Source organism: Leuresthes tenuis, unplaced genomic scaffold (assembly GCF_036924035.1).
Source record: "Leuresthes tenuis unplaced genomic scaffold, fLeuTen1.0.hap1 SCAF_19, whole genome shotgun sequence".
Taxonomy (NCBI): domain Eukaryota; kingdom Metazoa; phylum Chordata; class Actinopteri; order Atheriniformes; family Atherinopsidae; genus Leuresthes; species Leuresthes tenuis.
In genome coordinates this window covers 21,556,240-21,570,232 of record NW_027325373.1, presented here as the reverse complement: position 1 = coordinate 21,570,232, position 13,993 = coordinate 21,556,240, and the positions used below count along the sequence as shown (strand labels likewise).

Here is a 13,993-nt window from a genome sequence, read left to right as displayed (position 1 = left end):
ACGTCTTGTACACAAAAGTCTAATGTTTTAGAAATTCAAACACTGCACAGTCCAAAGGGGCCTTTGTCCATTATTACTGTGACAGTGTTCACCTTTGAGTTGTGGGTCTCCATTGAAGGCTCCACAGCCCCACTTGCCTGTGGCGATGTCTGGCTCTTTGTGCCTACGGTCGTCTTTAAACCCACAGTACGCCTTCAGAGACACAGAAACATAAAACGAAAGCACTAATCCAGCTTGACTACCACAACAACTTGCTGCATCACTTCATCCCAGTGAGACCATTGCTAGTTTTTAAGCAGGACCAGTGAGCCAGAACTCACCTGTAGGCTTTGTGAGGGTTGCCATGAAACAGCAATAACCGATAAACAGATAGTTTAACCTCACCTTGTTCAGCTCCCGAGTGATCTTCCTCATGCTGTACTGCTCCATTCTGTGTTTGAAGTTCAGCGCGTCGATGGCCAGGATCTGCCTCTTCAGCCGATCCCACTCATCTCTAACAAAGATCAGAACAAATCAGAAGACTCGCTGACAAAAACTGTCATTCAAGTTTAAAACAAACAACCTGCTCTGACCTTTGAAGGTGGTCTTCGTAGGGCCCCCCCCACTCAAAGCTGTTGCTAAAACCAGAGTAACGGCTGAACTGCTGCGAGCCTGAGAAACAGCAGCATTAAAACACACGGAAACACATCAAATCCAAGCCCACAGAGCCATCTGAGACATCCTGGAAATTTTAAAGTTTCACGTTCAACTATCCGAATAATTTTCTGGTTTTTAAGTCAACAAACAGGAGGAGAGATCGGATGAGATGTGGACGTGATTACCAGCAAATTAACCCTCATTTGTGTTTGCTCATGATCACAAAGAAACATCTCACCCAGTTTAACAGTTTGGATACTTCTGGAACATCAACTGTCCAAACACTTCAAATCATTATTATATTTTCCCAATCATCCAACTTATTTTGCCATCTCAAAATGTGCCTCCCATTCCTCAGAACACAAAGCAAGGGCAGGAATTACGTAATATAAATTCAAAATAAATATACCTTTTACCCCCTAAATATGTGAGTATTAATATTGCTTTTATTTATTCTATTCGTGCACATTTTAATGAAGATGTGTCATCATTTAACTCACAAGTCTCCAGAATTATTCTTCAGATTTGCTAAAATTTTACAATAAACTCATTTTAGAATTTAATGAAACCTCTTTTCTTACTGAGCCTTATTTCTTATCTTAATTTGATGCATTTGTGGCCTTTTTCTATTTGTTTTTACAAGAAGGAAACTCTTAATTATTTCAAATTTCCTACTTTAAACCTGATGTTGAAATGATTTCAGTTACAAACCAACTGTGGAAGCCCGTTAAGTAAAGCAAAAATGTTTTCATATTAATGAGAAACAAGCGAAAAATTACAACGAGACGAGCTCAGCTGCCGTTAGACGAGAGGGTGGGTACAACACGGACCTTTAGAGAGAATGTCACTTGTTAAATGTTTGATAGACTGACTCATAATTTGGGAGACAACTTCTTGTGTTAAAAGCAGAATTAGTCTTTCAGCACACTGGAGCTTTAACAACATAACTAATCTGTCCTCTCTCTGATTTGCTTTTAAATAATCTCATTTCCACCTGTGATGATCAGACACTCGTTATCCGTCAGTTTCTCCGTGAAGAGGCGAGACACGATCAGCTCTGGATTCATGAGGAACAGGATCTCCTCCTGAACCAGACCAGAACCCAGAACACCTCCGCCTATGCGGCTGGCAGCGAAGTCCACCTGCAGACGCACAGCAAACACTCAGCAGGACTGTGGAAGAAGCCCAGCTGTGGAAGAAGCCCAGCTGTGCATCACCCGTGCAGCCGGCCGGTTCTCACCTGAAGCATACCCGTCCCTTCGGTCTCGATGCTGCCACCTGATGTGATGTGCAGTTTCTGCAGCTTCTCGTTGCAGCTACAACGGGAACAAATTAATTTCCTTTACAGGATGAACAACTTCATAGAATTGTTTAGAGAGCAATTCAAGTAGTTCAAAAACAAGCTAAAAAAAAACAGAAACTGCTGCTGAACAGTGGAAATTATGATGGAAACAAATCAAATAACGGTGAGGACAATTTTCCAATTTAATCTAAACACAACAGAGGAGAAGAAAATATAAGAATAGTCAGTTGTCTTAAAAACTAATGGCTCAAAGTAAAGACGCTTGTTCTCATTATTTTTATGAACATAAACTTTGAATTGATGCAGCTACATGAATGAAAAAAGCCTTTTGGTAGCGCTCCATTTGTTAAGTCAGCCTGAAATGGTTTTGTCTTCTGAGTTTATGATTCAGTGACTCCAAATCCCTCAAATTCTTTTCATTTGTGTATTATTCCATTTTCTGTAGCAGTTCTTTCATATGATGCAGAAAGCTTGAAAAAAAAAGTCCACACCCAGATCTTTAGCTTCCGGTTACAATAAATAACTATAAGAGCAACAAGTATAATCCAACACCATTCTTAAAATCCCCCCAAAAAACATGTAAAGATGTTTTAAACACGTTTTAAAGCTCATTCCACACACAAAGAGCGTAGAAGCAGCTTTCACCAGCTCTAAGTGCACCCAGAGAGAACGTTTAATAGAAGTTTAGTTGGAGACGGGGTATCAGACTCTGATACCACAGAAAGGGTGAAATGGAAGCAGTTTATGTTGCAATAAACAACGTGCATCTGTGCAAGAGTTATCCAAGGTGCAGCGGGTGGGTGCATGAACCTGCATTCGTTACAAAGCGAAATGCAGCATGACATCCAGAATCCAGTTGTTTTAGTAAAGAAGAAGATGAACGCTGATAGAAAACAGCAGAGAGAGAAACGACCTCTGTGCTGCGAAACAGGGAAAAACAGCCCAGTTTCTCAGTGATAAGTAAGAACAAATGAGTCATCTTTAATAAAAGCCGTTGACCATAACTGTTTGATGTTTGCATGTGAGGTTATTGAAGTGAAATCTAACAGAAAATAAAAGTTATTACCTTGCCCATTTGGGAAAGTCCGTGTCTTTGAGGTAACGCCTCTCGAATGTCACCAGTCCTTTTGGTTTGGTTTCTGCAGAGACATCAACAAACCGTCACAGTAGTCCTCTGAGACGGATGCAAAGCACAGCCGGAGAGCTGGGTTACACTTACTCTCATCCGTCAACACATTAAAGTAATGCATGATGGCTCTCAGCTTCTCCACCTTCCGCTCTGACCACTCTGCAAACAGACTGCATGCAGAATGAGAAGGTTAAGTCACAGGCTGCGCGCAGCGTGGGCGGGACATGTCGCCGCTGCGTTTCCTCACCTGCTGAAGTTAATGGACGGGTAGTTGTGGTACTCTGCTTTGGGGTTGGAGGTGTTACGATGAGGGAAGGTGCAGAAGAAAGCGTTGGCGAGGAGGCAGGAAATCTGAACCTGCGACAGCGTGATGGATGCACTTTGTCCCTTCTGAAGCAGCGGGATGGGCTGAGCAGAGCCCACAGAAACACATCAGTCAGAATGTCGATAAATAATATTATAAAGCTGCAAATGAGCAAGGTTTCAAATCAAGGTTTTTTACTTTTTTTGTAATTATTATCGTTGAAGATGTTACTGACGTTCATGTCTGTGTGTTTTCATTAATGTAGACTCTCAGGTTACAACAGAAGCCCAGAGGGGACAAAACGAGTATCAGCTGTTGTGGCTGAGACCAAAGATGGTGCCTGAATGTACCAAATGACAAAATGGTACCGACTTCAGGTGCTATAAGTGGGCAAGTTTTAACTAGAAATGTGGAAATGAGTTAGTCAGTATGTTACCTGCAGCAGGTAGCTGTAGCTTTTGGTTGACTTTTTGCACTTTCCTGTCATATTTTGCAAGATTACCCCCCATCTTCACACCTGATCTTTCGTTATGATTGCCACACCTGATCCTTGTTGGTTACAGCCTCCCTCATCACATATTCTCAATGTTTTCCTTTGTTCGGTGCCAGCTCATTGTATGCTGATGTCTTCTTCTTTAGGTAACCCTGTAAATGTCTTCAGTTTCAGAGCAGCCTCACCAGCCCTGACCTGAACATCCGACACTGCCCACACATACAAAGCTTCTAATATTAACTGGTCTGGTCAGATGCAAATATGAGTTAACAACCCCTGAGCAGAATGAATGCAGCAACAGATACAAGAAATGAGCCACTAGTGGAAGTATTGATTAAGTTGCAACAACATCCCAAACATAAATGTAGACGAAAGTCCTTTTAAGATTCCTTAAAGCCGAATCTGAACACTTCAGGATAAAAAAAGAGGTGAACTAAAAGATAAATCATCAAAACTGAAAGACTTTATGTTAAATGTTTACATTATGGATGAAGTGGCAGAGGAGTAAAGCTTTTTCTTTAAGTGGTTTTAACATCTTTGGGCCTAACGAGCCTGGGCCCACCCGCTTCTACAACTGGCCCATCCTAAATGACAGGGTGATTATTGAATTATTTTTCAGAATTAAAATTAACATCTAAATTCTTAATAAAGACAAAAAAACCATCCCCCTATATATAAAAAAGGAAAGTTAATATGCTTTAGGTTACTAACGTGTGTGAAGCCTGCGCCAGTATTGTTTGTGGTTGTCACAGTAACCGTGCCTGTATTTCACTTCCTGTTTACACTAAACGTATGTTGGGGGATGTCTGTCATTTCTGGCGCTGGATCAATCACAGCAAGCCTTTTTGCGTCCTCTCTGTGCAGTTTACGTTAAGCTTACAGGCAGAAAGGAAGACGAGTAAATGGAAATGGTTGAGCGAGCTCATCCGTTGTTAGGTTAGCGTACAGATATGTACAGTATGGCTCGACACACATTGCTCTCTAACTGTGCCAAGAAACTTACAACGAGTCACCAGAGGCGGCCGGACTGGCGACATCACATTTGTCAGCTCCTGCACCAGCTCGGCAAGCTAGTGTGGGCTCAGCGCAGGAAGAGGGTCGACGAGAGTAACAGGAGAGAGACGGTGGAGCGAGAGAAAGAGACGGTGGAGCGAGAGAAAGAGCGACGTTCACTTTTAACGGGACAGAAACCGTGCTGTCAAAGCTCGACTACAGCAAAAGGCAATATAAACACAACCAAGTCAGGAAGGGATCACTTCCAACTCTATGTATGTTAGTAAGTATTATTTTTCCTTTTAAATAGTGGCCCATACTAAATGACTCTGGCCCATCCAAAACTGTCGTGCAGCAGCTACGTTTTAAACGGCTGTTTTCAGGAGTGAGCTGAATACTTTGCGCTGCTTCCAGTGATACCTTCTTTATTTGCTCAGGCAGCTTCAGGGCCAAAGCAGCGATCTTTGGAAACAGTTCGTTGAAGTAGTTTTCTGCTTTTGGGATAATCTGGAATGAAAACAGAAACATCATCAGAGGGTTTAAAAAACGGAGAAGTCTGTGATTAAAAACCAAACACCGACCTTTACAAATCTGGAGAGGGCCTCAAAGGTCCACTGCTCTTTGTACGTGGGGTTATATTTGAGGATGGCTTTCTGGTGACAGAAAACAGTAAAAAGGTTTGTGATGGACGTTCCAAGCTCTGTGGTAACTGAGCAGTAATCGTGCACACGTACCTTCACATCATCGACGCTCGCTGTCTTCTTACCGGCCAGAGCTTCCAGCTCTTTGGAGATCAGCTTCCATCTCTGCACCTGCTCGGGTCGGTTGAATTTCACTAACTGGAAAATAAATCACTTTTACTTTCTGATATTTCTCTTCACACGTTGGAAGACGTTTCTCCCCCCTTCATTCTCACTGACAGCCCTGTTTGACAGGTAACTGTGAACACATTTGGTGTTACTTTTTACATTTTACAGCCTGTGGTTTGTTGCATCTGGGTTTCTGAAACGTTCTTCGTCTTAGTCGACTTTTCTTCCTGTTTTTATTAAAGGTGGTGCTCTGGACTGTTACTGCCTCAGCTGGATGGGTTAAAGTATCTGCAGTGATTTGGACAAGTCCGACGGAGCAGACCCAGGACACACTGGTGAAACTATAAGTGTGCTTTGGATTTCTTGTTTTTTCTCTGGTTTATCTACTTCTTAGTTTCTTGATTTATTCTCTGTTCTGTTCTCGGTTGGTAATTTGGATTCCTTGTCTTTTCTGTGGGCCTTTTATTTCTTAGTGCTTCTGTTCTGTGTTCTCGGTTGGTATTTTGGATTCCTTGTCTTTTCTGTGGTTCTTTTATTTCTTAGAGCTTCTGTTCTGTGTTCTCGGTTGGTATTTTGGATTCCTTGTCTTTTCTGTGGTTCTTTTATTTCTTAGAGCTTCTGTTCTGTGTTCTCGGTTGGTATTTTGGATTCCTTGTCTTTTCCATGGTTCTTTTATTTCTTAGTGCTTCTGTTCTGTGTTCTCGGTTGGTATTTTGGATTCTTAGTCTTTTCTATGGTTCTTTTATTTCTTAGAGCTTCTGTTCTGTGTTCTCGGTTGGTATTTTGGATTCCTTGTCTTTTCTGTGGTTCTTTTATTTCTTAGAGCTTCTGTTCCGTGTTCTCAGTTGGTATTTTGTTTGTACTTCATCCCTGTATTCGGTCCTCTGAGTTTAGATCTTGCAGTCACCCCTAGATGTCCTCAGTGGCCTTGGTCTCCTCCACTCCACCTGTTGTTTGATCGGTCACAGCTGAACTTACTTGCCTCATCGGTCCTTCCTGTTTTTCAGCTCCTTTTTTTTGCTCACTCCTTGTCAGCACCTTGCTGTTACGTCCATCAGCTATCCTCTCTGTAGCTTAGCTAAAAAATGACTGTATGTTTGTTTCTGTGCAGACCGGTGCTGGACTGGCGACCCGTCCAGTCTGTACACTGCCTCTTATATCAGTCATCCTGGTCACGGTAATCCTAAACCCATAAGAGCAGCTTCACTTATTTTTCAAACAGCACCTCCCATACAAAAGGCCTCTTCAAGAATGAAGAAAAGGAAGATTGAATGATTGTGTCATTTGGAATCACCAGTTAACCTGACATGCATGTTTTTGAATGGTTGGAAGAAGCCGGAGTGCATAAACCTCCGACAGTGTTAACCACCACAGCCCCCTTTAAGGACCCAAATAAGACAAACAAACATAAGGTATAGCACACCATCCATCCCTCCATTTTCTGCTGCTTACACATTGTGAATTACAATCAGAAATCCTTCATTATGGCATGAAAGAAGTTGAAAAAGTGACGTATTACTGTATCACAGTACTGAAATTCATCCCTTACCACCAAACATTTTGTTTCAAGGTCATTAATCCAGGTTGTGTATAATTCTGTATTAATGAGATTTCTTTCATCTCTCACCTGTGGTTTGGGAACCGTGCTAAATGATGAACACGGCATCTTCACAAAGTTACTGTCCCACAAGTCTCTGCCTTCCCAAGGAGTAAGTGCTTTCCCACAATTGAAAGCATCCACCTGGAAGACAAACAAAGTCCTATTCAAGAAGCATTTCAGACAGATATCATAAAACCAAACATTTCTACTATTTTTTTTTTAACAGTATTTGCTGATGTGGAGCTCAATGCTATCAACATTTTGGGCAAAAAAAAAAGATTACGTCATGTTTTTGTCCTTTTTTTTCCTTATTAGACTCCTCATTAATCATCATGACCCCTCAGGTTTATCTTGTGACCGTTCACCTACGCTGGGAACCATGAAATCACATTTTTCATCACCAGATTATATGATGTATGATCTTATATCAGTAAAAAAAGAACGTCTAAGAAAAAATGCGGAAACTATAGAGGCAAGGCAAGGCAAGGCAAGGCAAGTTTATTTGTATAGCACAATTCAACAACAAGGTGATTCAAAGTGCTTCACAGAGACATTAAAACAGAAGAAATAAAAAGCATGATTTAAAATTTAAACAAAAGAAGGAAATAAGAACAATAGATAAAATCAGAAAAAATTATATATATGAAAGATAAAATCAATAGTTAAAACATGATTCCGTTTTGAAACTCAAGCTTATTCAAATGCAGCTGAAAATAGGTGTGTCTTCAACCTGGACTTAAATACACTGAGTGTTTCAGCTGATCTGAGGCTTTCTGGGAGTTTGTTCCAGACATGTGGAGCATAGAAGCTGAATGCAGCTTCTCCATGTCTGGTTTTGACTCTGGGAACTGATAAAAAACCGGATCCAGATGACCTGAGGGGTCTGGAAGGTTCATAGTGGGTCAGGAGGTCACTGATGTATTTTGGTCCTTGACCATTCAGAGCTTTATAGACCAGCATCAGAACTTTAAAGTCTATCCTCTGATGGACAGGCAGCCAGTGTAAAGACTTCAGAGCTGGACTGATGTGCTCCACTTTTTTGGTCTTAGTGAGGACTCGAGCAGCTGAGTTCTGGATGAGCTGCAGTTGTCTAACTGACTTTTTAGGCAGACCTGTAAAGATGCTATTACAATAATCAAGCCTACTAAAGATGAATGCATGGACTAGTTTTTCCAGGTCCTGCTGAGACATCAGATCTTTTAGCCTTGATATATTCTTAAGGTGATAGTAGGCTGACTTTGTTATTGCCTTAATGTGTTTGTCCAAATTTAGGTCTGAGTCCATCACTACACCCAGATTTCTGGCCTGGTTGGTCGTTTTTAGATTTATAGATTGAAGCTCTGTGGTGACTTTCAATCGTTTATCTTTGGCTCCAAAGACAATTACCTCAGTTTTGTTTTTGTTTAGCTGGAGGAAGTTGTGGCACATCCAGTCATTAATCTCCTCAATGCATTTTCCAAGGGCCTGTACAGGCCCTCTGTCTCCTGGTAACATTGTTATATACATCTGTGTCATCTGCATAGCTATGGTAGTTTATTTGGTTGTTTTTTATAATCTGTGCCAGTGGGAGCATGTAGATGTTAAACAGAAGAGGTCCCAGGATGGAACCTTGGGGAACTCCACATGTGATTCTTGTCTGCTCAGATGTAAAGTTACCTATTGACACAAAGTACTTCCTGTTCTCTAAGTATGTTTTGAACCAGTTTAGTACAGTTCCGGAAAGACCAGCCCAGTTCTCCAGTTGTTTGAGTAATATATTGTGGTCAACTGTATCAAAGGCAGCACTGAGATCCAGTAAAACTAAGACTGACATTTTTCCACTGTCTGTATTCAGACATATGTCATTAAACACTTTGGTCAGAGCAGTCTCAGTGCTGTGGTGCTGTCTAAAGCCTGACTGGAAGGTATCATAGCAGTTATTTTGTGTTAAAAAGTAATTAAGCTGTTGAAAAACCGCTTTTTCAATGATCTTACTTAAAAATGGGAGATTTGAGATGGGCCTGTAGTTGTTCATTTGCGTCTTATCAAGATTGTCCTTTTTCAGCAGGGGTTTAATTACAGCTGTTTTTAGTGGCTCTGGAAACACACCTGACGTTAAGGACAGGTTCACAATCAGTAACAGGTCTGACTCCAAAGTCTTTGAGACCCCTTTGAAAAAACCTGTTGGTAGGATGTCTAAACAGCAAGAGGAGGACTTCAGGTGACGTAAGATGTCCTCCAGGTCTTTACTGTTAATGGGTTGAAATAGTGTCATGGTGTTTAAACCGGTTTTCGGTGGACACAGTACATATGCTGAACCTGCTGCTGATGTACCAACTGCTTGTCTAATATTTTGGACTTTGTCTATGAAGAATTTGGCAAAGTCATTGCAGGCCATGGTGGAATGGAGTTCATTTGCCACTGACACAGGAGGGTTTGTTAGCCTGTCAACTGTAGCAAATAAGGCCCGAGCATTATGACTGTTTTTGGTGATGATGTCAGAGAAGTAGGATTTCCTTGCATTCCTCAGTTGTAAATTATAAGAGTGAAGTTTCTCTTTATAGATGTCATAATGAACCTGGAGATTTGTTTTTCTCCATCTGCGCTCAGCTTTCCGACACTCTCTTTTCCCATTTTTCACCAGTGTGGAATTTCGCCATGGAGACTTCTTCCTTCCAGAGATAACCTTCACCTTAATGGGAGCAATAGTATCCATAACATTTAACATTTTAGTATTAAAGCTACTGACGAGCTCACTGACTGAACCCCCGGACAGGGCAGGTGTTAAGGAGAAAACCTGGTTAAAGATCTTACTACTGTTTTCAGTTATACACCGTTTTGAGATCACTGCTGTTGAGACATTTGTGTGCACTGAAATCGTACTCTCAAAGAAAACACAGGAATGGTCAGACAGGCCCACATCGGACACAGTAATCTTTGAAATGCTTAGACCCTTGGAGATCACTAAGTCTAGAGTGTGCCCCCTATTGTGCGTGGGCTCTGTTATATGCTGAGTCAGCCCAAAGTTGTCCAGAGTGTTACTCAGGTCTTTAGTCCCTCTGTCTTGAGGATTGTCCATATGGATGTTAAAATCACCAACAATAATTATACAGTCAAAATCAACACAGATCATAGACAGCAGTTCACTGAGGTCTTCAGAAAAATCTGCACAGTATTTAGGGGGCCTGTAAATATTCAGAAACAGGACTCTGGGTGAGGCCTTCAGCTGTATAGCCATATATTCAAAGGACTGAAAACTTCCAGGAGATAACTGCTTACATTGAAAGGATTCATTGAATAAGACTGCGACCCCTCCTCCTCTCCTGCTCACTCTGGCCTCGCTGATAAAACTGTAACCAGGAGGGGTTGACTCAATAAGAACAGCAGCACTGTTATTTTGTTCCAACCAAGTTTCAGTTAAAAACATAAAATCCAGGGTGTGCTCAGTGATAAAATCATTAATTAAGAATGTTTTCCCAGCTAAAGACCTAACATTTAATAAAGCCAACGTAAGTGTTTTAGAGGTATTATTTGCCCCCTTGTGTTTGGGTGCAGTCTGTGGCACACAAGGTATGTTTACTTTATTTAAAGATCTTTTTGAGTGCAACTCTCTGTGTTTTGACTGGGTCACATTTCTCCTTCTGTCACCTAAAAGTACAGAAATTTTAAGATCTTCTAATAAACAGGGTCCCAGCTTGTCCTGGGAAAAGTCACGACTGTCAGAATCCACACAGCCTGGACCCCTCACACATCACACATCAGACTGCGGAGACAGTACATGGTGGCAGCGTGAAGGGACAGAAGGGGGTGGGGCTGGGCTCCGTCGCTTCGGCTGCTCTAGTAGGGGCGGGGCTCGGCGGGGAACCTTTGGCCGCTTTGGTGGGGGGTTTATGGGGGATAAAAAGGGATTGGGCTGGGGGGTAGATCTAAGCCCAGCATTGACCCGTTCCATCATCTCCTCAGTGAATTTCAGGTGAGGGGAGGAGGAGGGAGAAAGGGAGGGTGAGGAGCACAATGACCTGTCAGGGGTTTGGGGGGCTGGGGAAGGTCCTGGTCCTGGTCCCTGGTCCTGGTCATTAGTGCTGTTGAGAGGGTTTGGGGCAAATAAAGACCTCTCTTCTTGCCTCTGATGTCTCTCCTTTCCAAAGTTCCTCTTGGGTGGGGGCAGATGGAGTTCCTCCTCAAGGTTTCTGCTGGGATTTGTTTGTTCCTCTCTATGAGATAACTCCTTGTTTATCTCAGCCTTGGCCCCGAGCACAGATGGATGACGTAGGAAATAAAACATGTTGGAGGTGAACAGTTTCACCCCTGACTTGTTAAAATTAAATCCATTTGCCTTAAAAAGATGCCTGTGTTCCCAAAAAATGTTAAAATTATTAATAAAATGCACTGAGTGGTCAGCACATGCCAATATAAGCCATTTATTCAGTGCCAGCAACCTGCTGAATCTTTCCTCTCCTCCTCGGACTGGTGGTACAGGTCCACTGATGAATACAGCTGCATTCAACGAGCTCACTGTGTTTAATAATCCAATAAAGTCCCGTTTCAGAACCTCGGATTGTTGCTTGGACACATCGTTTGACCCTGTATGCAGAACGATGTTTGTCACAGTTGGATATTCATGTGCAATTCCAAGAATTCTCTCCTTTAGATCGTTAACCATATCCCGAGGAAAGCAGAGGACTTTAGTGTTCTTACCGCACATCCTTTGAACATCATTTACGGCAGAGTCACCCACAATCAGAGTTTGAGGCCCAGCCTTTAGCTTTCCCTGTGGCCTTTTACTTTCCAACTGGTTTTCAGTCCTTGCCTTGCTGCTTTGGGATGGATGGTCATCCAATAGAGATCCAGAGTCCTTCGATAGTGGAGCAAATCTGTTCTGCAGTTTCACACTCGGTTGTTTTGGAGGTTTGTTGTTAACCTTCCCATTCACAGATGTCCAGTCCTGTTTCCTCCCATGTACAGGGGTAGAAGAGCTCCTCTGCCTCGTAGGGAGTGAAGGCCAGTCGGTTTCTCGTCCTCCCACTTTCAGGAGACATGATTTACTCTTTGGTTTTGCACCGAGACAGTTCCAGGGAGGATTATTATTAGCTGATTTATTATAATGCACAGAGTCTACTTTCTTGGTTGTGTTATCTGTGCTCCTTAGCTGTGTGTTAGCTTGCTCATCTCCGCTGTTTTGAATCAATGGCAAGGTTGTTTCATTTCCACATAATCCATTTACCTCCACATTTACTTCTAAGCGATGAATTTTCGTCTCCAGTACTGCAATCTTCTGCAGGAGGCTGTAGTAGTCATCTGTGGAGAAGGGAGGCATCTTGTTGCTAGTTAGCCTAACGGTTAGCACCTTTCCAGGCTATTTAGCTTTAGCTGAGTGCTAGGTGCCCGGACACTGTACATCAGGCTTCAGCTGTGTGTAGGCCACGCACACGGAGTTGGTGGCTCGTCAGATAAGTTGTAAAAAGAATAAAAAATTATTTTAAAAGTCTTGGTTCACTTAAAAGAAAAAGAAAACAATTATATCCAAGACTTGTGGAAAGAAATAGAATGATTTAAAAGCAAATTAAGCAGTAAGCAGCAGGAGGAAGCGGAGACGCGTCTGCACTCTTTAGAAGCAGGAAGAGGCTTGATGTTGATTTTGCTGATGACACATAAGGTTTTAAATGCAGGTCCTTGCACAGGTTATTATTCAAATAGCTGCGTGACCCATAAATCTGTTCATATTTGTTCAGTACAGTGGTTTAGTGGGTGCGCTTTTCAGAACTAGAGGCAGAGGAAAGGTTGCAAAGACTCACATTTATGAGGACTGTGTGTAGTCTGCTGCAGTCCAGAGGTCCCATGTGGAATTCACCCTGTGGAAACCTCTTTAAGTCGTTCAGCTGACAGACGCCCTCCTCTCTCTGCATCCTCCCGGGCGCCTGGGCCTCTGCCCCTCTTACATCCTCAGAACCACCAGGTCCAGAGGAGGAGGAGTAGGAGGAAGACGAAGAAGCGCCTGAGCTCTCTTTGATGCTGCACTGTTTTTCATTCTTGGGTTTTTCGTTATTCTTTTCAGGGTCTTCATGGGTGAGGATTTCTTTCATCTGGGAGCTGTTATTGCGAGAACTGGTCATCTCTGCTGGGCTTTAAAGTAGAGACATAACAGGAGGTGATCAGGACTTCTGCCATTGCGAGTTTTAACGTGAACCCTCATGCAGGGAAGAAGTTTCAGACACAGTAACAGGAAGTGTTGCTAAACAGTCTCAAACACAGGCTGGTGAACGGTGAACCTACTGATTAACCACAGGAAAGCAGTTATTGTTTCAGTTCTGAGGACTTAAGGTGCATGGCTCCAATGTGACGTCATAAAACCAGTGCATAAACAGAAGTCACCTCCCAGCAGGTGGGTCTGAGACAATATGCACAAATCATTCTGCAGCGTCGCTGGGAACTAATAGATTCCTCATAAAAATCCCCATGTAGGATTTCCTCTTTAAATAAGGAATAAGGTTATTTGTCAAACCAGCCTTAAACCCGAATGCAAAACTATCCACTATAGACTGACCTCACCCGCCGCTACGCACAGAATTATTCTGAATTAGAGGAAAACAGGGAGGTACATAAACTCACCTGTCACCAAAGACTGCGTCTAATGTGTTCAAATGTGAAGTAGCTTTTCTTATTTGTTGTTTTCATCGATGTAAGAGCTGTCAGCACCAAACAGACACGCGCACTAAAGTTCACTTTCAGTTTAGAGTGAAAACGAAA

The 13,993-nt window shown here is 42.3% G+C and overlaps 1 protein-coding gene across 2 annotated transcripts in view; it reads right to left on the bottom strand.

Moving 5' to 3' along the window:
* The window catches only part of pargl (poly (ADP-ribose) glycohydrolase, like), a 16,748-nt gene extending 2,755 nt beyond the window's left edge, over positions 1–13,993 (bottom strand). The window contains exons 1-14 of one of the 2 annotated variants that reach the window (XM_072372390.1): positions 13,856–13,993; positions 13,042–13,369; positions 7,295–7,408; positions 5,593–5,697; positions 5,440–5,511; positions 5,279–5,365; positions 3,316–3,476; positions 3,159–3,238; positions 3,006–3,078; positions 1,877–1,952; positions 1,631–1,778; positions 573–651; positions 385–493; positions 93–192 (exon numbers count right to left, since the gene is read on the bottom strand). In XM_072372390.1, coding sequence (XP_072228491.1) covers positions 93–192; positions 385–493; positions 573–651; positions 1,631–1,778; positions 1,877–1,952; positions 3,006–3,078; positions 3,159–3,238; positions 3,316–3,476; positions 5,279–5,365; positions 5,440–5,511; positions 5,593–5,697; positions 7,295–7,408; positions 13,042–13,359 — 1,522 coding nt within the window. In that variant the 5' untranslated portion in view covers positions 13,360–13,369; positions 13,856–13,993. The remainder of the gene's footprint in view (positions 1–92; positions 193–384; positions 494–572; positions 652–1,630; positions 1,779–1,876; positions 1,953–3,005; positions 3,079–3,158; positions 3,239–3,315; positions 3,477–5,278; positions 5,366–5,439; positions 5,512–5,592; positions 5,698–7,294; positions 7,409–13,041; positions 13,370–13,855) is intronic. The other variant, XM_072372391.1, reaches the window with a different exon arrangement.